The sequence below is a fragment of the Notechis scutatus genome, chromosome Z, assembly GCF_049901735.1.
Source record: "Notechis scutatus isolate UNSWTSFEM ecotype Mainland chromosome Z, rNotScu1.2, whole genome shotgun sequence".
Lineage (NCBI taxonomy): Eukaryota > Metazoa > Chordata > Lepidosauria > Squamata > Elapidae > Notechis > Notechis scutatus.
In genome coordinates this window covers 95,109,184-95,135,983 of record NC_142025.1, presented here as the reverse complement: position 1 = coordinate 95,135,983, position 26,800 = coordinate 95,109,184, and the positions used below count along the sequence as shown (strand labels likewise).

The 26,800-nt window shown below is 38.2% G+C and overlaps 1 protein-coding gene across 2 annotated transcripts in view; it reads right to left on the bottom strand.

Annotated features, from left to right (window-relative positions):
• Window positions 1-229: 229 nt before the first annotated feature.
• Window positions 230-26,800, bottom strand: part of SMARCD2 (SWI/SNF related BAF chromatin remodeling complex subunit D2) — a 57,542-nt gene continuing 30,971 nt past the window's right edge. Inside the window, exons 3-13 of one of the 2 annotated variants that reach the window (XM_026669861.2) lie at window positions 13,060-13,102; window positions 11,824-11,946; window positions 11,510-11,629; window positions 10,585-10,680; window positions 9,718-9,819; window positions 7,617-7,778; window positions 6,085-6,182; window positions 3,728-3,863; window positions 2,236-2,358; window positions 1,531-1,632; window positions 230-1,135 (exon numbers count right to left, since the gene is read on the bottom strand). In XM_026669861.2, the coding sequence (XP_026525646.1) occupies window positions 1,082-1,135; window positions 1,531-1,632; window positions 2,236-2,358; window positions 3,728-3,863; window positions 6,085-6,182; window positions 7,617-7,778; window positions 9,718-9,819; window positions 10,585-10,680; window positions 11,510-11,629; window positions 11,824-11,946; window positions 13,060-13,102 (1,159 nt within the window). In that variant the 3' untranslated portion in view covers window positions 230-1,081. The remainder of the gene's footprint in view (window positions 1,136-1,530; window positions 1,633-2,235; window positions 2,359-3,727; window positions 3,864-6,084; window positions 6,183-7,616; window positions 7,779-9,717; window positions 9,820-10,584; window positions 10,681-11,509; window positions 11,630-11,823; window positions 11,947-13,059; window positions 13,103-26,800) is intronic. The other variant, XM_087945490.1, reaches the window with a different exon arrangement.

Sequence of the window (26,800 nt, the reverse complement as noted above, 5' to 3'; positions counted from 1 at the left end):
CCTGCCAGTCCAGGCACAAAACTAGATGCTGGAAAGGTTGGGGAACTCTAGTCCACATAGGTCACAGTGCTGCTCAAGGGATATGCAGTGTAACCTCATGTCTTAATATATAGTATGCTACTTATCTTTCATTAAAGCCGTTTCCATTTAACAAACTAGTTAGTGTAACACATGCTTTAATCAATGCCTCCAACATCCTAAGGAACCAAAAAATGATTTTTAATGCCAGTTGTTGCTAAAATGTATTTTTATTTTTAAAAAATTAACATAGAAATTGATAACATACTTGCTTATAGATAAACATTCCATCAGCTTCTACTTAGCCAAACTATATCAAGGGGCAGGCCTGGAAGCAGGGAGATAATCTTTGGAAGATTTAAGTGCTGAGGGCCTAAAAGCCTGGAAAATGAAGGCACTTGAAGTTAGAGAGGGTTGAGGAAAATCATTTCTTATATCTTTTGGCTGGTAGCCCCAGGAGTATTTCCTCCAGCATTGTAACCTTTTTATAAAATACACTCTCCACTGTTCTAAATCACACACGCACATATATATTAATAGGAAATGAATGTTATTAACAGCATAGCAACATCTGAGCACCCAAACCCCCTCCCCTTTTGATACTGTGGAATATCAGTTGCATAGGGAGGAATAAAGGCCACCACCAACGTTAAACTTTCTACAGGAAACAAAACTCTACCCCAGCCAAACACAAAAGATATAGTGCAAAGATTAAATGCCAGCAAAACTGGCAGGAATGGACACAAGCTTTGGTTAAAAGTGAGCAGAAGGTTCCTGCATTGCAAGACTAAAAGCTCTGCTAAGAGGTAGAAGCAACTCGAAATAAAATTTCCCAGTGCCCCAAAGGCAAAGCACACATGAAGGGCAAGTTCTGGGGAGGGAGAAGAGCTTCCTTCTCTGCTGAAGGATGCCTTATATGAGTCCATGGAGAGTACTGAATACATACTATGCAATGGCAGCAGAATCCTCCCCACCTTCCAAGGGGAAAGGACAAGGACTGTCTGTCTATTGGTCCATTCCAAAGTACCAGGAAGTGTGGAAGAACTGCAAAAGAAGGCAAGCACTAAGTAAGGCGAACACCAAGCACTTGTTCCAGTTCTTGTCTGCGCTGCTGAACCTGAAAGACAGAAAACCATTATATAGATGAGAGCCACAAATAGAACAAGCACAAGATACGTATTTGGCTCCTTCCTTAACGTGCTCTGTCATTTTAGGATAAATTATCTCAGTGTCACCAAATATAATATTGGACAGAAAATACAATTGTTTCATCAATAATTGCTGGGGAAAGTTGTTATGTACTTCTACAAAGGAATTCCATGGAGAGAAAAAATAGGTTGAATGTAAGAAGGAAAGCACCTTAATCAGCTTTGAAGTCTGCACTGAAAGAATGACTGCAGTTTGAAGACTGCACTGCATTAATAATACAGTTCTATGTTCACTCTGTCTTCATGTTGAAGTTAGGAAAAAATGTTAGATTTTTTTTTTAAGTAACACTGAATTATGTTCTACCTTTGCAAAGATGTGTCGTCCAACAGCTTCTTGCATCCATGGCTGCTGATAGAAATCAGCCCGTCTCTCTTCTTCTGGATTTCCAGCCACATCTGTGATAATCTACGGCAAAATGGAGGTATGGAAAAAGGAATTGTGGAACATTTAATGTTACGTTCCAAAATAGAACTCCACTGAGACTTAGTCATACTGAAATTTAGCTAGTTAATATAAAGAAAGGTAGGCACTGATATACCTAGATTATATTGCACCATATAAATATTATTATAGCCCAGTAATGTATTAATATTGGATAGTCAGATACATTTGAAGAATACATAAATATGTTATTTCTATTTTATTTCTTCCTTCCCATTTAAAATGCATCTTTCCCAGTCAATGGAATAAATTATCTACTTTGTATATTTTCTTTTCTTCAAGATATGAAAAAACTCAGGGGAAGGAAGGATTACTTCAACCCTCATATAAGAGTGGGATCAACAAACATGTAAACAAAAAGGGAACTTATTTCTATCCATGTAGCATGCATTTCAAAATGTATGAGTAACTGACAAATAATGTCAGCTGTCAAATAATGGACAGTAAAAGCCAAATTATGGAAGTGTTCTAGCAATTCCATGATTTAATTCAATGTTGCTTACTGGGTATTCATGTATGGAGTTATTTACCCCTGCATAAATCCTCCCTAGTCATCCAAATACTTACCTTCAAATCCCTCTGTTGAGATCTGATCCACTCCTGAATAAAATCCTGAGGATTATTACTAAAACTCAGCATAAAATCTCGTTGTGTCTTCAATTGATTAATAGATTCGATTGTTTCATGAATCTGTATAAAAATACAAAAAGTGCCTTATGAAAAAGAGCAGAATTAACTCAATTAACTTAAAATTAATAACTGAAGTCTGGAAACATTAAAATTAAATTAAAATTATGTGTCAGCGTTCCAAGGCTGACATTATGTTAATAATGTGGGCCCAAGATTTGGAGGGATATCTAGTGCCTAGAACAAACAAGTAATGACTATCAATCAATAGTCTTCAAATCCTGCAACACTATATAGCACCAGCTGTTATTTTAAATCAATGCATTTTATAAAGATTCTGGAGCAGGAAACAAGCAGGAAAAAGGAATAGAGACATAAATACAATACTGAGCAATGTGAATGGAAGATGTGAGAACACTAACTTCCTATTGTCCTTAGACAACATGGTGAGTAGGAAAGATTAAAGAGAAAGAATACAAATTATTTTTACTTCTTTTTCTAATTTTGATTTTTTTTCTTTGCTTTCTTTGTACTGTCATAATTTTTAAATGCCAAGTGAGGCACAGAATTTACTCACCCCTTTACTGATGCTTATCTAAGTTCAACTAACAGGAAGATAACAGAAATTGAAGTTTTGAAAATCAACTTAAAGGGAAAGAAAGACACATGGCATGCAATGTAAATCAGGCACTAAATTCTTACACTTCCTTTGTTTGGATTTTTATAATTAAAGATATAAAATATTACACACACACACACACACGTGTGTGTGTGTGTGTAAAATAATTCTAATTTTAATGTTTTTCTTTCTTTTTCTTTCTGCCACTAATTCCCAAAAAGGTTCTAAGTTGCTTAAAACAATGCTGAAGTAAAATAGAATTAAAAGAAACCTGAAAAACAATAATTGCCTATTTCAAGGAAGAGACTTCTGACATCATTATTCCCCAGAAAACCTCTGGGGATTGATAGTGCAGTAGACCCACTCCCTGAGATAGGTAATTAATACTTTGTGTTTTGGTTACTTGCAAGCTGCTTATAATCTCTTTTGTAACTGAATAGGATTTGAATTGCAGAAATAAAATAAAAAAGTAATATTGCACCACTAAAAATATGTCACAAATTGTGGCAAAGAGACTTCAAAAGTGGGATTGTTTGTTTCCACTTCCCTGTTCTAGTTTAAAATCCTCTATTTATTCATCTGCTGTTCCTGAGACACTTTAGTGGGCAGTTTGTTTGTTTTTCATTCTCAAACATAGAGAAAACACCCCATATAAGAAAGTTTTCCATGACAAGTATGATTTTATGAACGCTGTTGGAGTAACTAGACCTTCTTAAAGGAGTTGTGTGCAAATATACTATCATACACACTACATTAATCCACAAGCTAGGAAAGGTTAGTCTTTTTCCTCCCACACAGTTGATAATGTGCTACCTTGATATCCAGGGAAGCAATTTCTTGTTGGTTAGTGGTGGAGGCCAAGAAGTTGCTCATTTGGGCTTTCAAGGGGTCATCTACTTCCACATCAATGTCATAACAGGCTGTTTTCTTTTGATCATTAGGGTCCACACTAGACAAGTCAAGACAGGAGGGTTTGTTAAGAGGCGAGAAGTATCTTTCTTGAAGTTATGCCTTCACCATCACGTCCTACAGATTAGTATAAGGATTAGTTACTCTCTTTCACTACCTCAGTAGCCTTCTAAAGAGGTGATGCAAATCTGAAATGTAAGTGTTCCTTACACCAAATAGGATGTGCAAATTGGAGCAGCTCCAAGAATTGTAATATTTGGATATGCATCACAAAATATTTTGTTTAAAATATGTAAATACTGCCTTTCCTGCTCTCCTGTGGTGGAACCTCTGTCTGAAGGGGAGGAGGCCCTGATGGGATACTTAAAAGACATTCCAGCTTAGAGTCCATTTGGAAGAAGAAATGTTTGAAGTCAAATCCACCAGGGTAAAGCAATAGACGCAATTTACATAGACTTCTGCAAAGCCTTTGATTCAGTGGTACATGACAAACTATTGTTAAAACTAAACTCTTACGGCATTTCCAGATCCCTTCATAAGTGGATTATGCATTCCTGTCAAACAGGCAACAAATAGTAAAAATAGAGAGCGCTATATCAAACCCTGCTCCAGTTAACAGTGGTGTCCCCCAAAGTAGTGTTCTAGGACCCACACTCTTTATACTCTATATAAATGACCTTTGCGATAACCTTATAAGCACCTTATAACACCACCGACAATGCAACTGTTCTTCAAAGTGACCTTGATTATGTGTCTGAATGGTCAAACAATTGGCAACTCCAAATCTTGACCAACAAATTCTGTGTCCTACACATTGGTAAAAAAAATCAGTATACCAAATACAAGCTAGGCGGATATGACTTCGTTGATGACCCTCACTCTGTCAAGGACCTCGGAGTACTCATTTCTAATGACCTAAGCACCAGAGCTCACTGTAACAGCATTGCCAAAAAGGCATTAAGAGTTGTAAATCTAATCTTACGAACTTTCTTCTCTGGAAATATTGAATTGCTAACTAGGGCATACAAAACCTTTGCTAGACCAATACTCAAATACAGCTCATCTGTCTGGAATCTGCACTGTATATCAGACATTAATACAATTGAGTGAGTCCAGAAGTATTTCACAAGAAGAGTACTACACTGCTCTGCTCGCAACAAAATACCCTGTATCACCAGACTTGAAATTTTGGGCTTGGACAATCTTGAACTACGCAACCTACGGTTGGACTTAAGCGTAGTACACAAAATTATCCGCTACAATGTCTTACCAGTCAATGACTACTTCAGCTACAATCGCTACAATACAAGAGCACACAACAGATACAAACTCAATGTTAACTGCTCCAAACTTGATTGCAGAAAGGACTTCAGCAACAGAGTGGTCAATGCCTGGAATGCACTGCCTGACTCTGTTGTTACATCCTCAAACCCCCACTCCTTTAACCTCAAACTATCCACTATTGACCTCACCTCATTCCTAAGAGGTCTGTAAGGGGTGTGCATAAGTGCACCATCGTGCCTCCTGTCCCTGTCTTATTGTCCCCATTTATTCATACCTACTTCCTGTATTCTTACTCATGTTTCTACTTGTACCTATTATCTTGTAAGTGATTGACAAATCAAATAAATAAAATAAAATAAAATAAATATATCTGCTGTTTCCCAAAGGAAGGCAGATTGTCTGGTGAGACTGGTGATCAACAATAAAAATATATATTTGATTCTTTCTCAGGGCTATTCTAATTGCATTCACCTGATAGCTCAGGAGAATTTGCAAATGCAAAAGGATTATAACAAAACTAGATAACAGTAAACAGAATTTCACAATCAGAATAAAATAAAACATGAAACAGCTTTCTTTTAAAATTAGATAACTCAAGAGAGACCTTGAAATTCAAAAGGTTACTAATGGAATAATAATACAGATATAAATAAGGATACATTTCTCCAGATATAAGAAATGTTTCCTAGATAAGCAGTGATAGTATTCTAATTGTTCAGATTAAACATCTTCTCTATCTTCAATTTATAAAGCGTTTTATTTTAATAGGAATTTCTATGAAACACACTATTTCTAAATGAGAACTTAGAAAGCATACAGCTTGTCAAAGACCCAGTGTGGAGGTAAGATTCCAGAAAGCTCTCCAAACACAATTTTTAATTAATAAATGTGGGTATTACGTATATGGATACAGTTAGGTATCAACCGTGGGTATAATTAGGTTGCCCTAATAATTTCTCTTATAATATCAATCTTACCTGATAACGTGATTGATAACAATGGGATCTGGGTGTTGTAAGAGTCCTGCCAGTTTCATTGGAATCTCAGAAAATCTCATACGGCTGCAATTGAAGATCTAAAATGAAGCAAGAAGACAAACCTTAGTAATCCCAAAGGAATAGGTGGAGAAATAGGTGGGCTAAAAGTCAACCAATGGGACGTTCTAATTGTAAAATTAGATATGTCAGTTCTATACTTTGATAAACACCAATGTACAGGTAGTCCTTGACTTATAACCACAATTGAGACCAAAATTGCTATTGCTTAGTGAGACATTTGTTAAATGAGTTTTGCCCCATTTAACAAACTTTCTTGCCACAGTTGTTTAGTGAATCACTGCAGCTGTTAAATTACTGACTTTGCTCGTCAGAAAGTTGCCGAAGGACACAGCAACCATCATAAACATGAGTCAGTTGTCAAGAGTCTGAATTTTAATCATGTGACCAAAAGGATGCTGCAATGGTCACAAGTGTGAAAAACGGTCTTGTCACTTTTTTCAGTGCTGTTGTTTAACTCTGAACTAAATGAATTGGTGTAAATCGAGGACTACATGTACTGGTGTTTTTTTTTCTTCCAAAATCTAAATATCCATTTGTGTACCTACTCTTGGTGAATTACTGTTATAGTTTACAATCTGCCTGATTGGATCTTGCAGAATCAATGCTCCGGGCTCCTTCAATTAACAACGTCCTCCATCAGGACCCTGAAATATACCTTCTCTATAGCAAGTATCTATCCTCAGGAATGAAGCCTGGATTCTTCTGTGATTTGGAAGAGCCCTGAACACCTGGGTCTTCCCCCTGGCCTTCCCCCAGAGGGACCCCCTGCTTCATTTCCATCCAATCTGTCATTCTTTCCACTTTCCACTCTTTTTTTTTTGTCTATTTTCTATCTTTTAGTTGGTTTTCTTTGTTTTGATGGTTCTGAGCCAGCCAGTCATTGGGCACTGGCAGCATGCATGTACAATAATAACAGCAGCAATAATGTGAACTGATTAACAAAATACTGGACTTCCAATTATTTTTAAACAATATAATTAAAAGTTATCTGAAGAGAGTCTGACAGTCTAGTTTGTTAGTGTATTAGCTCTTCAAGCTTGCAAGATTGAAAATCTGCAATGTATTATGCTTCCGTTACACTATTTTCAAATGGATGAGAATAGAACTAACCAAAGGATACAAACTTGGGAAGATATAACAGATACAAAATCAGGAACTGAGAATCAGAATTATGTGTAAACTGAAATTCCAGTTCCCAAACACGAAAATTGCTCAGCCCCAGGGCTTCCAATTTTATTTCTTGAATATACTTGCTAATAGTTAATGTTCATATTATGCACATGTGCAAAAGATCATATACAACACAAGAAATACATACTCAACACTATGGTATGATGGATTACAGACTATTGATCAGCTTGTAGTTAGGACTGATAATGAGTGAAGCTAAATTAAGGTGGTTTGTGAAAACCCTCTTCACTTAATATCCTGAACAGCAGAGACATACTGACCTGGCGAAAGTAGCGGTTGCAATTGATATATTCTTTCTCATGACAGTCCTGAAGTTTGTTATATTTGATATAAAGCCACAGGGCCTGCATTATGCTGGCACGAGTTTGGGTATGGACACCAAGTAGGCGAGCCAGACGTGGATCTAGCTTGTACTGAGGAGGCTGAAATGACAATGTTGCTTAATTAACATATGTGCAATTAATATATGTGCTGCCTTATCAATTTTGCAATCCCAGCCCTCTTTTCAATTTTTAATCTATTTTCTCTAAAATATGAAAGCTTCTGATCAATTATATAGAGAACAAGAGAACAACACAGTATAGTATTAACTCTAAGCTTCCTTAAAAGGAAATAAAAATGCAACTTTATAATTATCTTTATCAAATGAGCCACAATTTACAATGGAGAGCAAGTCCAAAAAGAAAATGGTGAACTTCTGGAGGCAAGTAGGAAACTCGAGTTGTACAATTTTGTTCCAGGTAGAGAAACTGAATGTTTCAGATAATGAACTATTGAAAAAGATGCCTCTGGGCCAAGATCTATTTATCTTCTTTCTAGTAAAGCAGGCGTTCCTAAATCTTTCTAGTAAAGCAGGACTTCCTAAATATCCGGGAAGATACTGGAAAAGATAATAAAAAAAACAGATCTGCCAACATCTAGAAACAAGTAAAGTAATAACTAGCAGTCAGCACGGGTTTGTTAAGAACAGATCATACCAAACTAATCTTATTTCATTCTTCAACAAAGTGACTAAATTAGTAGACCAGCAAAATACTCTGGACATAATATATTTAGATTTCAGCAAGGCATTCAACAAAGTAGACCACAACCTACTTCTTAGTAAGCTAGAAAAAAGTGGAATATATAGTACCACCACTAGATGGACTCGCAATTGGCTGACAAACTGTACTCAACGAGTAGTCCTTAATGGGTCTAAGTCTACATGGAGGGAAGTAAGCAGTGGGGTGCCACAAGGTTCCGTCTTAGGGCCAGTATTCTTCAATATCTTCATTAATGACTTAGATGAGGGAATAGAAGGGGAACTTTCCAAATTTGCAGATGATACTAAGCAGACAGGAATAGCTAACAGCCAAGAAGATAGGCTCAAGACCCAGATGGATCTTGACATACTAGAACAGCGGTTGCCAAACGGTAGGCCGTGAGAAAATTTTGGTGGGCCGCAGAGAAATCTCACCCCCAGAGCAGCCCCCAAAGCAATTAATCCAGGCTGCACAGAAACACAAGGCTGCGCCGCCCACATGGCCCGCGGGAACCCTCCCCGCCCACTCACTCTTTACCCGGCAACTTGCCTGCTAAATTGCTATTTTTCATTTTTCTGACCATCATCTGTTCTGCTGTGCCAGGAGATTTAGATTAGCTAGGAAGCAGGAAATGGTTGGATTTCTTGCTTTCTAGCTAGTCTTTAGATGTTTGGCTCTGCTTTTAAGCACAACCGAACCTCCCTTAGGACTGAAGTTTCTATTATTCAATGCAGACTCACGGCAAGCAAATTTGAGAGACTGAGCTAACCGATGGCAGATCACTGAATGATTCTGTGAGCAACTCAATCTGCCTGCCTGCTTTGCCTGAATTTGGGTAAAATTTGCTCTTTTTTTAAATAAAAAATTCAATATTTATATAAATATTTATAATATTTACACACAAGCCATGGCTAGCCAGTCACATGACCACCAAGCCCACAAATTAGGCCACGCCCACAGAACTGGTTAGTGGTCCCTGGGATTTAAAATTATGAGTTTGGCGGTCCCTGAGGTCCAAAAGATTGGCGATCCCTGGACCCCTGACCTACAAGATCCCTTCCAACCCTGATTATCTGTTATCTTTTGCTACCTTATCTCTCTTTAGTGTAATTTCAATAGACACACTTTCCTTAAATATCCAAGGACCAAAATGAATACAAACGAACAATGAGAATAATACAATGAAACTACGGAAATGTGGGTTTATTGCAATAATAAAAGGTTCTTCATACTTTCTCAGGACTCTATTTGCCTTTCCCTAAGAAGGTAAATCTCAGAGTTTGGGAAGTCCTGACGTAGAGCATTGCAATTGGTGTGCTCTGGCAATTTGCCTTCTTACCTGATGATCCAGCATGAGAAGCAGAGTGCATTTTACATTCACATCACCAGGGCGCTTCACTTGAAAGCCATCTGTCTCTTGGGTTGTTGGCATCCGGTGCCACTAAAGGTAAGGTAAGGTAAAAAAAAAAAAAGGTATATGTAACAGGACTCTTTAGTGCAAAACAAGGGAAAAGTTAAAACAACTTAATCTCCCATACAGTATCTTACATGAGAATATTTAGCTTCCAGATTACTGGCTCACTGCATAGTTTTGTAATGGATGGAAATTTGAATCTTCTGCCATAATTAAGACAAAATATCTTTAGTCACTTCAAAATATAGTTCAGGTAATAGCCTTCTCTATACTGCATACCAGTCCATTTCTGGTGCATGCACCATTTTGGGGGGGTGGGGGGGTTAAAATCGACACTTGGACTTTAAGCATAACCAAAAGTTGATGGGAGTCATGAAGATGCCAGTCAACATGGAAGGAATCGTAAGTCTAATTTGCCTACATTATTGACTAATATATTTTAGTTAAGCATTTTTATAATCAGCTTGAATAAACAATGAACTTAAATTATTTCAAACTGTGCTAAATTTAGTAATAAAAGCTAAATCCATGTAATAAAATTAATCAACAGAACTTCAAATTTAACAAGCATAACAGTAAAAAAAAAGGGTGGGTGGAAATTATAAATAGAACATTTTCAATACCTTTGGTCTAACAGTGTAAAAGTTTGAATGTAAAATTATAGTGGTTCTAATAGAAGCAAAGTCCTTATGTCAATTTCTTAGCCATGGATCTAAGTTCAACATGAAGCGTGTAAATGCTGTGAGCTGTCTATTTTATTTATATATTTTATATATATATCAAGATACTGACCTCCACCAGGTGATTGTCTGGTCCATATAATTCTTTGTCTAGTTCAATAACCAAGCTCTTGAAAAAGGATGAGAATTTTCTCTTCTGTTTACTTGGCTGTGGCAGAAAGACAAATGAGAAACTGAGCTTTACTATTCTCACAATCACTTTAGAAAAAACACTTGTCAAAAACATTTCACTAAATGAGGGATAAGTAAATGATGCCCCCTTTATTATTTGTAACACAATATTATACTAATTCTACAATATTTATCACCATTACAAGTCATAGATACTCTGAGCAGTTTAAAATAAGCAGTAAATTAAGGAACAATTTAATCTAATGGTTAAGGAACTGGAGTGAGCAAACTGAAGTTCTAATTCTGCCTTAGACATGGAAGCTAATTGTGTGACTGGGGCAGTTAGTTTCTCTCAGCCTTAGGAAAAAGGCTATGGCAAACCATAGCCTTTTGGAAAATCTTGCCAACAAAACTTCATGGATTTGTCCAGCCAGTAAACAGGAGTCAATAATGACTCAAAGGCATAAATATATGTATTTTGGGTAAGACAGCAAATGGGAAAAAAACAGTTATTCTTCAAAAATGATAGATCATTTCAGCATTTAAATTAGATATATTAAGCCTGATCTCAAGAATTCTAATTTAATTGGACATTGTAGTAAGCAGAAACTGAATTAGACTAGCCTTTGGTCTGGCCCAGCAACACCCTTAAACATAAATTACTGCTTAAAGACACATAATGTCTTTAGTATATGAAAATTAATAAAGGATTAGTCAACAGTTAAATGAAGCAATAGGTTAGCTGCCTGATGCAAGACCTGTTTAATGGGTGAATAGGAAACAGGGCAGTTATCCAGAGGAAACACACATTTGTCATCTTCTATCTGCCACAAAGTTATCTCTTAACAAAGAAATTTCATTCTTACATCATCAAGAAGTTTGCCTTCCACACGAAGTTCCCACGAGGCTATACGCTCACCACCCTCAGACTCCTCTTTGCCAGGAGTAAATGTATTAGAGATGTAAATACGCAGCTTCCGCTTTTGCTGAAGATTTAGAGGAAAACATTAACTGTAAACAGCAAAGAAATCATCATACATCATACAAATCCACAAACCAGTTTTATGGTTTTGACCTTTTTCCCCAAGATAACTTAAAACAGCAAAATTAGTCACAATTGTGGATTCAGAGTGCCTCTAACAGGGCTTTAGCTGATCATCTCTCTATCATGCCCTGATACCGTCAAAGGTTTCTTGATTGCCTCTTGGATTTCCATTCTTTTGCGGGCAATTGTCTGGTCCAGCTTGCGTTCAAAGGCCAGTAAATCCATGTAGGCCTGAGACTCAGGAACTAATTCACGAATCTACAGAAAAAAAATGGATTATTAGATAGTTATCTAAAAAATGTTATCACATTTTCTAGGCTTTAAAAAATATATGTAAGGTGAATGTCAATTAGTATTGTCCAGGATTGTGATCCCCCAGTATGCAGACAGGGCTTTCTATTTTTTTCTGCCATTGGGAAAAAATAATGTAACTTTGCCTTAATTTAGAAAAGAATAAATGTACCTCAACCTGGAAGGTAATTGTGAATATAACCAGCACAGAAATCTCTTTGTAAATTAAAAGTGATTTAATAGTTTGCTAGGCTGGTCAATAGGATATGCCAGGCCCTCAGAAGTTACTATAATTCACATAGGAAGATTTGCCAAAAGGTAAGTAAAATTTCATAGTAAGTTCATTTAGTTTTCTATGGATGACAATCAGTAGCAAATACTTTATTCTAGAAAGACATGAGTGATTGATGGTTTTAAAATCTGCAATATTTCTCCTCATTTAAATCAAATATGCTCACTGTCCTGACTTTTTATCTTTAATGTCAATATTTATATTTGTCAATTAAAATAATAGGTATAAGTGAAAACATAGTTATGAATACATGAAATTGATACATATAAGAAAATAAAAAATAAAAATAAAAGAAACAATAGGACAGGGACGGTAGGCACATTGGTGCGCTTATGCACGCCCCCTACAGACCTCTTAGGAAAGGGGTGAGGTCAATAGTAGACAGTCTAAGGTTAAAGTTTTTGGGGTTTGGGGAAGAAACCATAGTCAGGTAGAGTATTCCAGACATTGATCGCTCTGTTGCTGAAGTCGTATTTCCTGCAATCAAGTTTGTTGCGATTAACCTTGAGTTTGTATCTATTGTTTGCTCTTGTGTCGTTATGGCTGAAGCTGAAGTATTCATTGACAGGTAGGACATTGCAATGTATGATTTTATATACTATACTTAGATCAGACCGAAGGCGGCGTAGTTCTAGCTTTTCTAGGTCTAGAATTTCAAGTTTGGTGGCATAAGATATTCTGCAATGAGGAGTGGAGAACTCTTCTTGTGAAATACTTCTGGACTTTCTCAACTGTGTTAATATCAGATACGTAATGTAGGTTCATGCTTTGACAAAATGAGAACTTACCCTCTGTGGCAGGATTTTGTCAGCCATCTTCCGCCTTTTCAATCTACAAGAATTGTACATAAAATAATCAATGAATGACCCTTTTGGAAAATTTATTTTCACTTTTTTACAAATAGAATGAATTGACTACAATCTATTTATCTGTCACAGAAAATAATATAATCTGAATGTTCTCAACATTTAAGTCAGAACATGGAACCTATGACCTTCCCAAAGCTGCTGAAATATCTTAGCGGTTTAGTCAATAAGGTGATGGCTGCTGTAGCATGTAATTCAATGAACACTGGAGGGCCTAAGATGTGTCTAAATTAAGAATTGCCAGATTTTTCAGTATCACAATATCTTACCTCAGTTAGGCCCTTTTAACAAAAAAACTCAATTAAAAATGAGCATACAATTTCAATATTTTCTTTTTAATTAAACATAAATTTCTTCTTTTAAAACAAAAACAGAAAATATTAGTTAACTTTATCAATGACAGAAATAAATCAAATTTAATGTAAAAGCCCTACACCTTTAAATGCGTATTTAAAGTTAAAATGCGTTGCTGCATTTTATTTACAAATTGGGAAATTCCAAGTTTGAAAGACAGAAGTAAATAATGCAGATTTCTTTAATATATAATACAAAACACTAGCATTATAACATAATCCATTGTCTTAAACTTTAAACAGCTGATTTTAACAAACTCAGAGACAGCTTAGGAAAGATTCCATGGATGAAAATCCTAAAGGAGAAAACAACTCAAGAAGTAGGTGGCAGCAGTGGCTAGGAGGTTTGCAAAAATTCTATCTTGGATGCCAATTATGTTATTCCTGAACCAGGAGATCTCATGGTCATTCATGCTCTGGTTACTCTCCAGTTGGACTACTGGAATGTGCTGTACCTTGAGTTGCCCTTGACCATCACCCAGAATTTCAACTGGTCCAGAGTATGATAATGCACAACATTGGGTGTCCCTAGGACTAGGTCCATCTAGGTTACATCTGTGTTGCATGAGCTGTACTGGCTCTCAATTTTATTCTGGATGTAATTTAAGGAGCTGATGTTACTGAGTCGAGTTATTATTATTTGCAGGATTACCTGCAAATATCTGCTGTGCCACCAGATTGGACAGAGTAGGCATATTCCAGAACACTTCCTTTACACGATGCCTTCCAGTGGGACCTAGGACTTTTTCCATGTTCCAGCACTATGAAATACTTTTTCCTATGAGATCAAGCAGGCTCCCACTCACTTAACCTTCCAGAAAGTCGTAAATGCTTTTTTCTTCCTTCAAGTCCTGGTCAGAGCTGGAAGATAGAGCTGCAGTATTGGTTGCATACATGGAGACCGGTTGTAGTGCCAGGTTTCTTTATTTCTGCTTTTATTGCTTGTTTTTATCCTTTTATGATCTTTGGTTTTATTTAACCGTTATGAGCCATCAGAGTTGAAGCCCTAAGTCAGAAAGCCTTCAAATCTCTTCTTTTTCTTAACCTCGATTTTAACATAAATGTAACAAAATTCATGTACGGTATTTCTACAGAAGAATATTCATATTTTTGCCAATTACTATCACAGTAAAATCCCAATTTATCAAACCTTTCAGGGTGAAAGGTGAGGATAAATCTGAAGGTAGAAGAAAGTAAAATATGAATGGAGTGGGAAAAAGAAAATAATCATTATTTCTTTTCCTCAGGCATGTTAGTATCCAAACAGTCTAAATTGGATGCTGCAAAATACAGTGAATGGCAGAAGGTTGTGAAAGCACTAGGTGCAGTATCTGAAAGCATAAGCCAAGTGCGACTAGTCAGAAAGCAACCTTGTAACATGGAGGAGCAGGAAAGCATGTGTGCTCTTAGAGGAAAAGTGCAAAGGGGCAACTTGAGAGTCTCTTCTTCCTCTGCATTCTAGCAAAAGAAGGCAGATAACAATGTAGGACTCAAAATGTTTTCATCTCCTCTCTAGAGCAGTAAGTAAAAAGGCTGGGAGCACTTGAGTCAAGTCACTGTGGTTCTCCTTCAGCCATTACAGACGTAGCCTCTAATGTTTTCTGGATGCTAAAATAGCCATATATACTACTAAAATTCTCATGCTTGTTTTATGGTTTGTAACTTCAATAGGACAAAATGGTGCAGCATATGGCAACAAATTTAAAATCAACACACTTCAAATGGGCTATAGAATGCATCTGAAATGTGGTGGGGCTCATCTCCAGGCGGGGAGGGGGGATGAGTCTGCCTATCGAGATAAGGTGGACCCATTGCTTTTGTGGTGTGGAGACAATAACTTGGTCCTTAACACCAATAATACCAAGGAGCTTATAGTAGACTATAGAAGGAATAGATCAGATATCCAGCCCTTGGTTATCAATGGAGATCGAGTGGAGCAAGTGGCTAGTTTTAAGTTTCTGTGTGTTATCATATAAGAGGACCTGACTGGGGCGCTCACATTGCAGCACTTGTCAAAAGGGCCCAGCAGAGATTATACTACCTGAGACTTCTCAAGAAACAACTGAATAAAAAACTGCCAGTGACCTTCCACCGCTGCACCATAGAGAGTATTTTAATTCTGCACCTCTGTATGGTTTTCCAATTGCACAGTGGCAGATAGGACATCGCTCCAGAAGATTAACATCATTGCCCAGAGGATCATTGGTTGCCCTCTCCCCTCTTTGGAAGAGCTTTATAGCTCCCACTGTTAACAAACTTCAAAACATTTTTAAAGATCCATCTCATCCTGGGCACCCTTTTTTGAACTATTTCCATCTGACACAGGATAATAAAAATAAGAACAAATAGCTGAAAAGCAGCTTTTATCCCTGGGCAGTAACTACACTGAACTCTACTGTATAGTGCAATATTAATGCAATATCAGGGGTTTTCAATTCAATTGTATGTGAAGGATGTATGTTTTTGTTTTTTATTTATCTTTTTATGTATACTGTGCATTGAAAATGGCATTTAATTTCGTTGTACAAGGTGCAACAAAGTAAAGTAAAGTAAACTAAACTAAACGTGAAATCTGGGACTTATGGCTCCTGTGGAATTAACATTTGGTAAAGTTGTGGAAGCTTCAGTACTGCTGCATGTCAAAGTCATCCACAGTCACTGATTATCATTTCCAATGCTCCCGGGCTATCATTATCCACAGGAACCAATATTCCATATTACCTGGACCTCTTGACCTATATCTTAACTTCCAGAGATGATCTGGGTCAAACATATATCTAATGCGCATCATGGTCTGCTACAAAAATGTAATAGATTTAGAACAGCCCAACAATGCGGGAGGAGGAACCCTCAGATTTCTTTTTCTGAAATATTAAAAAAAATCCAAAACATTTGAGTTCTAAATCATCTGAGGACATCTTAGATCTTTTATTTACTTAAATACAGTCACATGATGATAAAAGTGTTCTGTCCAATAAATTTAGATACATATATTTTATGTATCCAAAGATTCAAGGAGACGACTAAACACTGACATTAATCAGAGAAAGGAAGAAAACAAGTTGTTTTGTAAGTCCAATCATTATTCTGAATAATAATGAGATGTTATAAATCAAATGATTTAATATAGATATTATAATATAAATTAAGGCATAGCATATATTTATCTAGAATAATAAAGCTAAAAAGAGACAAAAATAACACATTTTAGAGCTATAAATGAAATTCTGCCAAAAACAGATCAATTTCATCTCAGATTTATCATAGAAGAAAAAATGTAGCAACTTAAATTGAATAATGGTTTTCAACTTCTGAAAATGAGAATCAGTAAACCAACAGTTTTCTACTGATTTACACCTTTATTTTCCCTCTGCAGAATTTGGCCTCTGAAATCTCAATGCCAGATGTTTACAGCTGCTCAGTTCTCTATACAACTTCTCCTTTGGATCAAGCTGGAGTAGAAGAAATTGCCAAGAAACTGAATGTCATTTGCAAACCATTTGCTTTTAAAAACAGCTGGTAAAATGAGGCCAAGCAGAGTCTGTTGATGGGCCAGAAATATTTTTGAGAAAAAAAACAGCCTACATTTGAATTCAGTAGAAATAGCTTATATAATTAGAATAAGAAATTAACTTGAAAAGAGTAAAGAAGGAGGCAGAAATCTATAAAAATGAGATAAGGAAAAATGAACTACAACTTCACCTTAACATTGTATAAAACCAGAGGTGGTATTCAGCAGGTTCTGACCAATTCTGGAGGACCGGTAGTGGAAATTTTGAGTAGTTTGGAGAACTGGTAAATACCACCTCTGAGTGGCCCTGCCTCCATCTATTCTCTGCCTCCCAAGTCCCAGCTGATCGGCTGGGTCTTCTTTTGTTGCTCTGCACAGGAGAACAAAGCTGGAAAGCAGGTTAGTCGGGTGGGGAGGGAATGGGATTTTGCAGTAACCTTCCCGCAGGAGTGGGGAGAGAATGGAGATTTTACAGTATTCTTCCCCTGCCATGCCCCCCAAGCCACACACCCCAAGCCATGCCACACCCACCATGCCACGCTCACAGAACGGGTAGTAAATTTTTTTGAATCCCATTACTATATAAAACACTCTAAAAATACGATATATAAACCCTAACGTGAAGTTAAAAGTACTTCAATATGTATTTCCACCATTTTCTTACACCCAAATCAGTATCTCATATATATAAGAATACTCCATACGTAGACATTCCCTTTCCTCTAGGAAAAAAAAAGAACTAGAACAGAGAACTTAAGAAAAAGAGGCATCTCATTTAATAGGGGAAGAAAAAACTGGGTGGAAATGAGATAAGGGCAGTAGGTAGTTAAGGAAAGTTTGCTTATCTAGTGATCACATAGTGTGAATGAAAGGAAGTGAAGCTGCAGCCAATTCATTGATGAAGTGAATAGTTGCTAGGTGCCAGTTGTAATGTCATGGCCCTGTCAGAGCCTGTGCCCAAGAAGCCTGTGCCCATGGCCTGACAAGATGGAGCTAGGGCCGATGAAGGAATGACTGGAGGAGGAGGACTAGGCAGTCCTGGGTCCCTTGGGCCTGGGAAGGGTCGAAAGAGGATGCGGGACAACCAAGCGAGAGAGGAGGAGAGGGCAGGCAACAGAACTGAGAAGTGATGGAGCTCCAGCGATGAGTAATTATCTCTCCTAGCCAATTCACCACAGAGAATGGAGAGAAGGCGGGATCAGCACAGGGCGACCAATGACCTGCCCCTCTTCACAACGCTCACCTGGGGAATGAGATTTAAAGTGACGCCATTGGGAGGGGCACTTGTCAGGAACAAATGTTGCTTTTTTCCAGTCTCACGTGCTGTTACCAATTTCTGGATACTTTAATGTGCCTTGCCATGCTTGCCTGGCCTTGCTTGCCTGGCCTGGCTATGTGCGAATTCACAGTGACACAGTTCTTCTCCAGGTTGTGCTACTGTGAATTCTTCCTGTGATGAGGACTTCCTGGAACCAAATTCCCTGAACAGTGGCTGCTCTCAGAACTGGGGTGCTCCTCTGGACTAATAGTGCCCAGGAACTATTAAAGATGCTTGTTTAGAACTTGCCTCCTGGACTGCAGTGAATGGTGGAAAATTTGGGGGAAAGTTGGAGCAATAAAGGGGAGTTAAGCATTTGTTTTAGTTGTGTTGCTTCCATGCTCAGCCCCAGGTCATCACATGCATTCCCTCAAGAAACACCTCCAATTTAACTATCACTCTTAAAAAGAGAGGCAGTTCAGTGCCTGTGAACTAAGAACATCAAAGCAAACAAGAATAAGGGAATATTATGACTTAGTGGGTCAAGCTCTGACTTCCCACTTTCATCAATTAAGCATCAAAATGAACTTAGGGACAATTTGAGGAACCAAAATTCCAGCTTTATAAATACAGAAATTACATTTTAAATAATTCAAATTTATTAACAATAACCAATATGAAGATAAGAGAGCCAGGGGCAGGAGGTGGATGCTTTTTAGTTTATTGCACAGGTTGTCAAATGTACAAATATTTGTTTGTTGAGCATTTATAATATATGATTGGAATAATGAGCTCTTGGTTGTCAAGGTCCAATTAAGGCAGTTGAGTTGGGCTTGTTTAGAGACAAAGAGCATGTAAACAAAACCTTCCAGGAAAAGCTTAATCTCCTTTCCGAGATAATACTTTCTTTGCTCTCAAGGAGATCAGGGATGACATATTTTCAAGGATGAAGGAGATGTTCCTGTAGATGGGATCAGGTCCTTGAGTAGTAGATCTATGTTCTTGTACAGAAAATATTCTCAAGGGAGGTCAAGGAGACAATTAAATCATTATAAACACAGAAGACTAATAGACTTATATTCAGAAATGGTCAATGTGACATATTATCATATGGAATACTAGTCATTAAGCAAGCTGAAAGCTAAACCCTTCCTCCCAGGCATCCATCTATTCTTGACCAAGTCCACTTTACTGCATTTTATGAAGAAGAGTTGATTTTTTTAATATGGTTAAAAAAGGGAAATAAAACTAGGAAAATACATGAATTACTATCCATACATTGTCTCACATTAAAAGTAGTAGTCCTCTATTTACAACCAGTTGCTTACAACTGACAACCCCACCCCCACCCCAAAAAAGCTAGGTTTCAAAGATGATGCTGCATCCACAGTTCCATGCTGGAAATTTGGGAAGATTTGCCCTTACAATTAACCATAGAGATGCTGCAGGCTCCACCACATTATAACTAAAGGACTACCTGTACAATAAATCTAGTAACTGTAGAAGATTAGCGCTAAGGAATGGAGGCAAGGCAAATTAAGTCAGTACACATTTTTACTGACAAAGTCTAAAAGAATGCACAACTGGAAGGAAGATCTTTTTGTCCTGAAGAATCAATGTGAGCTCTGGATTAATGGCAACGATCCTCCAAATACCATTTACAGTGCTAAGTCTACATCTCCTGCTTTGTAATATCCCAGAAGTATATTACTGGTTACTATGAGAAACAAGATGTGAATTAAAAAGGACTTGATCAAGCCTAATGGAGCTGTTCCAGAGTTTTAAAAAAGAGAGAAGCTTCGTATAAGCATTACAAAAGGATTACATTCATCAGGCAAGCAGCCCCTCCCAAGCAGCAGTACTGTCTGCTGCTATTTTCATCTCCACCCATTTCCTTGTTTTCAACAATATTTTCTATTCTTCTCAGTAAAGGTATTTAAGTACTGTACTAAGCAAGCCAACCAAACTTTATTGTTGATCAGTTAAGACCAGTTAGGTACTGCAATCTATTTGGGCAATTTTTTCATGTAACTAGAGAGGATGGACTGTTTGGGGGAAGTGGGTAGTTTTAAGTTTTGTTAAGGATTCAACAGAAAATGATCAGATTTTTTAATCATCAGAGAAGGCAACATGAGGATCATATTAATACTTCGAATCATTCCATTTCCACTAACCTAAGAGGTTGAGAAAGCCTGGTAAGTATTTTTGATTCTGGCTAACTGAAAACAGAACTTGAATGGATTCAATCTCTTTTTTGGCTTACCACAACAACAAGATCTCCAACAGTTCCTCCCTGTTGTGTTGGGAATTTGAAGCTACACAAAGCATCCTGACGAAAGCTTCCAGAGAGAAAAATAATTTTCACAAAATGCCATAGAACAATTTTGAATCTCGTGGCATACCTTAACTAAATGATTTATCATAATAAAACAAACAAATAAATGCAGTCTCTTGACAATACAAAAATCAATTAAAGTCTAGTTCTCATTGCAATAAATCTAAGTGGGCTACTTTACCTTCAGGAAACAGGTGAATATTCCTTCACGTAGACAATGTAATATCGTAATAAATGCAATGTAATACCGTAATAAATCTCTCTCCATTTTAAAACTTAGGCAGAAACACAGGAAACACAAGGTTTGAAATTGATAGCTGTGGTTTTAAATTGTAGAAATTTTAATATGGCAGCTTGCTCAGAAATGCTGAAAATACTAGTTAATTCAAAAGGTAAATGATTCTTATTGCTAAACAGATATATGCTCATAACTGTAAATATTTTCATTAACAAATCATAAAAAATTTTATGGGATATAGTTTAAGGTTACTCAGTAATAAAGATAGTTTCTGATAACAAGACACTCAGTGGTCACTTATCCCATCAAGAGACTGAAGTACTTGGCCGATCTGATCATAGAATAGATCCTATAAGTCAGGGGTCCCCAACCACCGGTCCGTGGACCGGTACCGGTCCGTGGAACAAGTCCTACCGGGCCGCTGGCTTACTGGGCGCCGCCATCTTGTTTTGATGAAAAAGTGCTTCCTGTGAGCTTTTCCGGGTAGAAAGCTCACCGGAAGCACTTTTTCATCAAAACAAGATGGGTAGCGCTCGATGAGCTTTTCCGGGTGAAAGCCATTTCTACCGGAAAAGCTCACCCAGCATGGCCGCTCATCTTGTTTTGATGAAAAGTGCTTCCGGTGAGCTCACCGAGCACTTTTCATCAAAACAAGATGGCGGCGCCCAGCTGATGTCATACCGGGCGCCAATAAAAAGGTTGGGGATACCGGGCTGCGGCGTAAAAAAGGTTGGGGATCACTGCTATAAGTTACGAAATGAGCTGCAATTCATGAAAGCTTATGCTTTCTTATAAAATTGACTATAAAAGGTTCTAGCAGATTCCACTGGGAGGAAGAAACATAGACAAACTCTTACAAAGCTTACAAATGGGTTTTGTGATTCTTTGTTTAGTATTGCTAGTGATTCTGTTCTCCAACATCCAGGATGTCAGTCAGGCTAGGGATGTCAGTCAATTATTCATACATCCCTCTTTTCTACAAGCATATAATTTTTTTCCAATATGTTGGCAAAGAAGCATCTGGGACAAATGTAGAATGTAGCCAAAGCCTAACACAGAATATTACCTGGAATCCATATTATGTAGTTGTCCATGGTATTTTATCATGCAAGGCATGTAGAAAATAGGCCCCTTAGTTTCAACAAAGTTAAGGTGCATAATTTATTGGGCCTGCAAAGTTAATTGGGCACATGAGCCAAACAAGTCTCTCTTTACCCCTGATCCCATAAATATATACTGTAAATAAAATATATAAAATTATACAACTTTTCTTGTCCCTTCATTTATCTTGAAATAGCCATTTCAAGATAAACAAGCTGTGGTGGAGCAATATATGGATGAATAAAGACTTTTCTATGTGCCGTGGAGTTTGGGAGCTAGTACTATAGAACTATTGCGCATGAAGTATGGAGATCTAAGTATACAGGATCCCAGCCCAAAGAGTAGATGGGAGGGGTCAGGAGCTTGGACTGATGATACTTCCTATTTCAGTTCTATCCCTAGAGAAGGAAGAGAACGTAATAGTAAAAGGACTGGAAGTGACTTTACACCTGGTACCAAGCATATGTTATCAAGCTTTGTTCGAGGGGATTCACCATCTCGCCGTGTACAACAGGAGGGTTCCTGGGGTCATCAGGGAATGTCTGGCCAGTGGCCACAACGCATGGTGTGGGGACCACCACCATTGCAAACTACATTTGATGGTAACCCAGACTGTATTGCACTGTTTCTAAGCCAAGCATATGACCTAGAATTATATGCCTCTTGCTATCCATCACAATGGTCCATAGTGGTAGCTATCATGGGGGTTTTAACTGGGGATGCAGAGGACTGGGTCGGGGAACTACACAATGAATGGGCCAGAGAATTGGTAGATGTAAGTCTTTTTTTGGACTCACTCCTCAATCATTTTGAGGACAGGTCTCGTGTCCACCAAACTGAGGGAGCTATCATGGCGTTGAAGCAAGATGGGAGACCAGCAACTGAGTATGTACGGGAATTCCAGCAGTTAGCTGGGAAGTTAAGGTCCTGGCCTGAGCGTATGTTGGTCCGGGAATTCCGTGCCGGGTTGGATCGTAGTTTAAGACAGGTGTGCTTATATAGAGGAGTCCCTCAACAATTGACAGAATGGTATAGAACTGTGGTTGAATTGGATGTCGGACTGAAGGAATTCAGAACCAAGCCCGAACCAATCTGAAAAGTACCTAAAGCTGATCTTGGAGTTATGGGAGGTTTGAGCAGGCAAGGAGATGGTCCCCCAGGTGGTAGGGGACGACCGGCTATTAGGTGTTTCAAATGTAACCTAATAGGACATAGGGCGTTGGAATGCCCTGAGCTTGCCAATGAGTGCATGAAACAAACGGCAAAAGCACCTGTCGGGGCAGTGACAAAATTCAGCTTTAGGAAACAGGGAATTGGTGCCAAAAAATTGCAAGTACTGACTTTGAAAATGAAGGGAGAAGTATCACCATCAAGTCAACATCAATTGGAGGAACGGAGTCAACCCAGGGTTGTTTCAGGGTTATATGATAGTGGTGAGGAAAGCCATGACGATACTATGGTGAGTGCTCCAGTACGTCCTTTTGTAATACCAGTCGTAGTGGAAGCCGTGACCACAGGACTGTGGGGTAGATATGGGGCACTGATAGACACGGGCTGTACCAGGTGTCTTATTAGCCAACAAGTGGTGGATGACTTAAAGTTACGGGTGGAACCATTGCTTACACCAATGAATTTTGAGCAGATGGATGGGTCCCTGCTTGGTGGATCCCCAGCCATGGTGATAACTACTCCTGTTAAACTAGAAATTGGAACTCATTGGGAACATTTACGGTTTATTGTTGTCCCACATATGTGTGAGGCACTGATATTAGGACTTGCATGGTTGGATAAGTGGGAACCCAATATATGGTGGGAAGGTGGTTGCCGTCATTTACAGCTTGTAGTAGGACCAGAACCCCCTCGGTCAGATCCAGGGGAATCCATATTGAATACATGAAAAGAGTTAGCAACCACCATAGTTGAACATCCAAATCTGCCTGCACCGCAAAACGGACTGCACTATAGAATTAATCCCAGGAGTGAAGCTACCTAAGTGCCGTATGTATGCTATGACTCCCAGGAAATGCAGGAGATGAGGGATTATTTGGATAAAAACCTAACTCGCGGAATTGTACAACCTGGAAGATCACATATAGCAGCCCCGGTGTTATTTAGGGAGAAAAAGGATGGTACTTTGCGTTTGTGTGTGGATTTTAGAGGGCTTAACTCTGTATGTGTGGAAAATGCATATCCTCTACCATTAATTAGCGAATTATTGGCCACATTAGCCACCGGAAAAGTCTTCACGAAGTTAGATCTGCATGAAGCATATTACAGAGTACGTATCAAACAAGGAGACGAATGGAAAACTAACTTCAACTGTCCCCTAGGTAGTTTCCATTTCAAGGTGATGCCTTTTGGGTTGCAGGGTGCTCCCGCAGTATTCATGCAGCTAATCAATGAAGTGCTGCATGAACATTTATATCGGGGAGTACTCATGTATTTAGACAACATCCTAATTTACACGCAGACTTTGGAAGAACACGTACAGTTAGTACGAAGTGTCTTTAAAAAGTTATTAGACACTAAATTATATGTGAAATTATCGAAATGTGAATTTCACCATAATAAATTGGATTATCTTGGGTATAGAATTTTCAGTGATGGTTTGGAAATGGATCCCAACAAAGTAACTGCTGTCTTGGGATGGGAAATCCCACAAACACGTAAACAATTGCAGAGTTTCCTTTGCTTTGCGAATTTTTATAGGCAGTTTGTGCCACAATTCGCTAGCATTGCGTTACCATTAACAGAACTGCTAAAAACAAAGAATCAGAAAACAAAGTCAACACCCAGTCAAAAAATTGAGTGGTCCACAAAATGTCAACAAGCATTTGACAATCTGAAGGCATTATTTGCCCAGGCACCGATTCTTACACATCCTGATCCCATAAAACAATATGTTGTTCAAGCAGATGCCAGCGACGTAGCTGTCAGAGCTGTCCTTTTACAACTAAATGAACAAGGAATGTTGCAACCCTGTGCTTATACTTCCCGTAAATTCACCCCAACAGAGAGAGGATAGGCAATTTGGGAAAATGAAGCATTTGCGGTGAAGTGGGCATTACATACATGGAGACATCTGTTAGAAGACACAAAAGAAGTTTTTGAAATTTGGACAGATCACAAGAATTTGGAGGCTTTACAAAAGCCTCGTCGTTTATCTCCCAAACAGGTTAGATGGGCTATGTATTTCAAGCGATTTAATTTTCATCTGCGCTATGTACCAGGGGGCTGAAATTTCATGGCGGATGCCCTGTCTCGTTTACCTCAATACAATGTGATCCAAGACGTGATTGTTCAGCCTCTGATATCAGATACAATACCCAGAAACATGGGACAAGCCATACAATTAAAGGATGTAAAGGAGGATATGTTACGAGACGCCACTTGCACAGATAAATGGATTAGCTATAATGCTGACTTGGTTTCCTATAGAGATAATTTGGCATGGAAAGGAAACAAGATTTATGTACCGGAGAAATTTAGGAATTATATTTTGGAAAAGTGTCACGATGACAAACAGGCCGGACATTTTGGGTTTTTAAAAACCTTGCATTTAGCTTGATGGCAATTTTGATGGCCAAAGATGAGGTCCAACAAAGAGCAGTATGTAAAAAAATGACATGTCTGCGCGGTGTCAAAACCAAGACTGGGTAAGCCATTAGGGTTGTTACAAACAGTATCCGAACCACAACATCCGTGGCCAGATATTGCGGAGTTATTGTGGAGTTACCAAACAGTAATGGTCATACAGTTATATGGACTATCATAGATTTATTCTCAAAACAGGCACATTTTGTACCTTGTAAGGGTTTACGATCAGCTAAGACTCTAGCCAATATGTTTATACAACAGGTTTGCAGATTACATGGAACCTCTCGACGAGTGATTTCTGATAGAGAGTACAGTTCACTGCACAATTCTGGAGAGCATTCCTCCGCTTGTTGGGGTCATCCCAGGGATTAAGTTCGGCTTATCATCCAAGCACGAATGGCACAGCAGAAAAAGCAAATGCTATGGTAGAAAGATACTTAAGATCATATGTGTCCTATCAACAAAAGGAATGGGCGGAGTTGTTACCATTTGAAGAAGTTGCATATAATAATGCGGTACACAGTAGTACAGGATACAATCTGTTTTATGTGGTGAATGGCCTGAAATTCAGCCCATTACTGGATTTTACTTGTCACCCCAACAACCCAATCAGTGTCCAAGAATGGGCACAACGGGTACAGGCTAGTTGGGTACATGTCAGAAAAGCTCTGGATAAAACAGCAATGGATTATAAAACATATGCTGATAAGAAGCGGCAAGACAATAAACCTTTTCAGGTTGGGGATAGAGTATACCTTTCAACAAAATATATTAAGTTGAAATTGAACAATAAGAAATTAGGACCCAAATACTTGGGCCCTTTCTCAATTACAAGAATCATTAACCTCTTATGTTCGAGTTAAAGTTGCCATCAATGTTGGGTCGTATACACCCAGTGTTTCATATCAGTTTATTGAAAACCATTGACTCTCAAAACGAAGTGCCTGAAATAGAAAACCGAAACCATCAACCAAATACGAATCAGATATAGATAGAATTCTCGACTCCCGTAAAAGAAGGAATAATATTCAATATCTAGTACGCCGGAAGGGATATCCGATGTCAGAGGCATCCTGGGTGAAGACATTGGATGTATATGTAGATCGTTTAGTGTGTCGTTTCCATAATACATACCCCGACAAACCTGGGCCCACATTATAATTAGATTAACTATCATGGATGTCACTAACACTAAAGTTTTTACTGTGTTGCAGGAGGATTCCTGGTAGAGGGGGCTGCCTGTCACGGCCCCGTGGCATGCTGGAGCCAT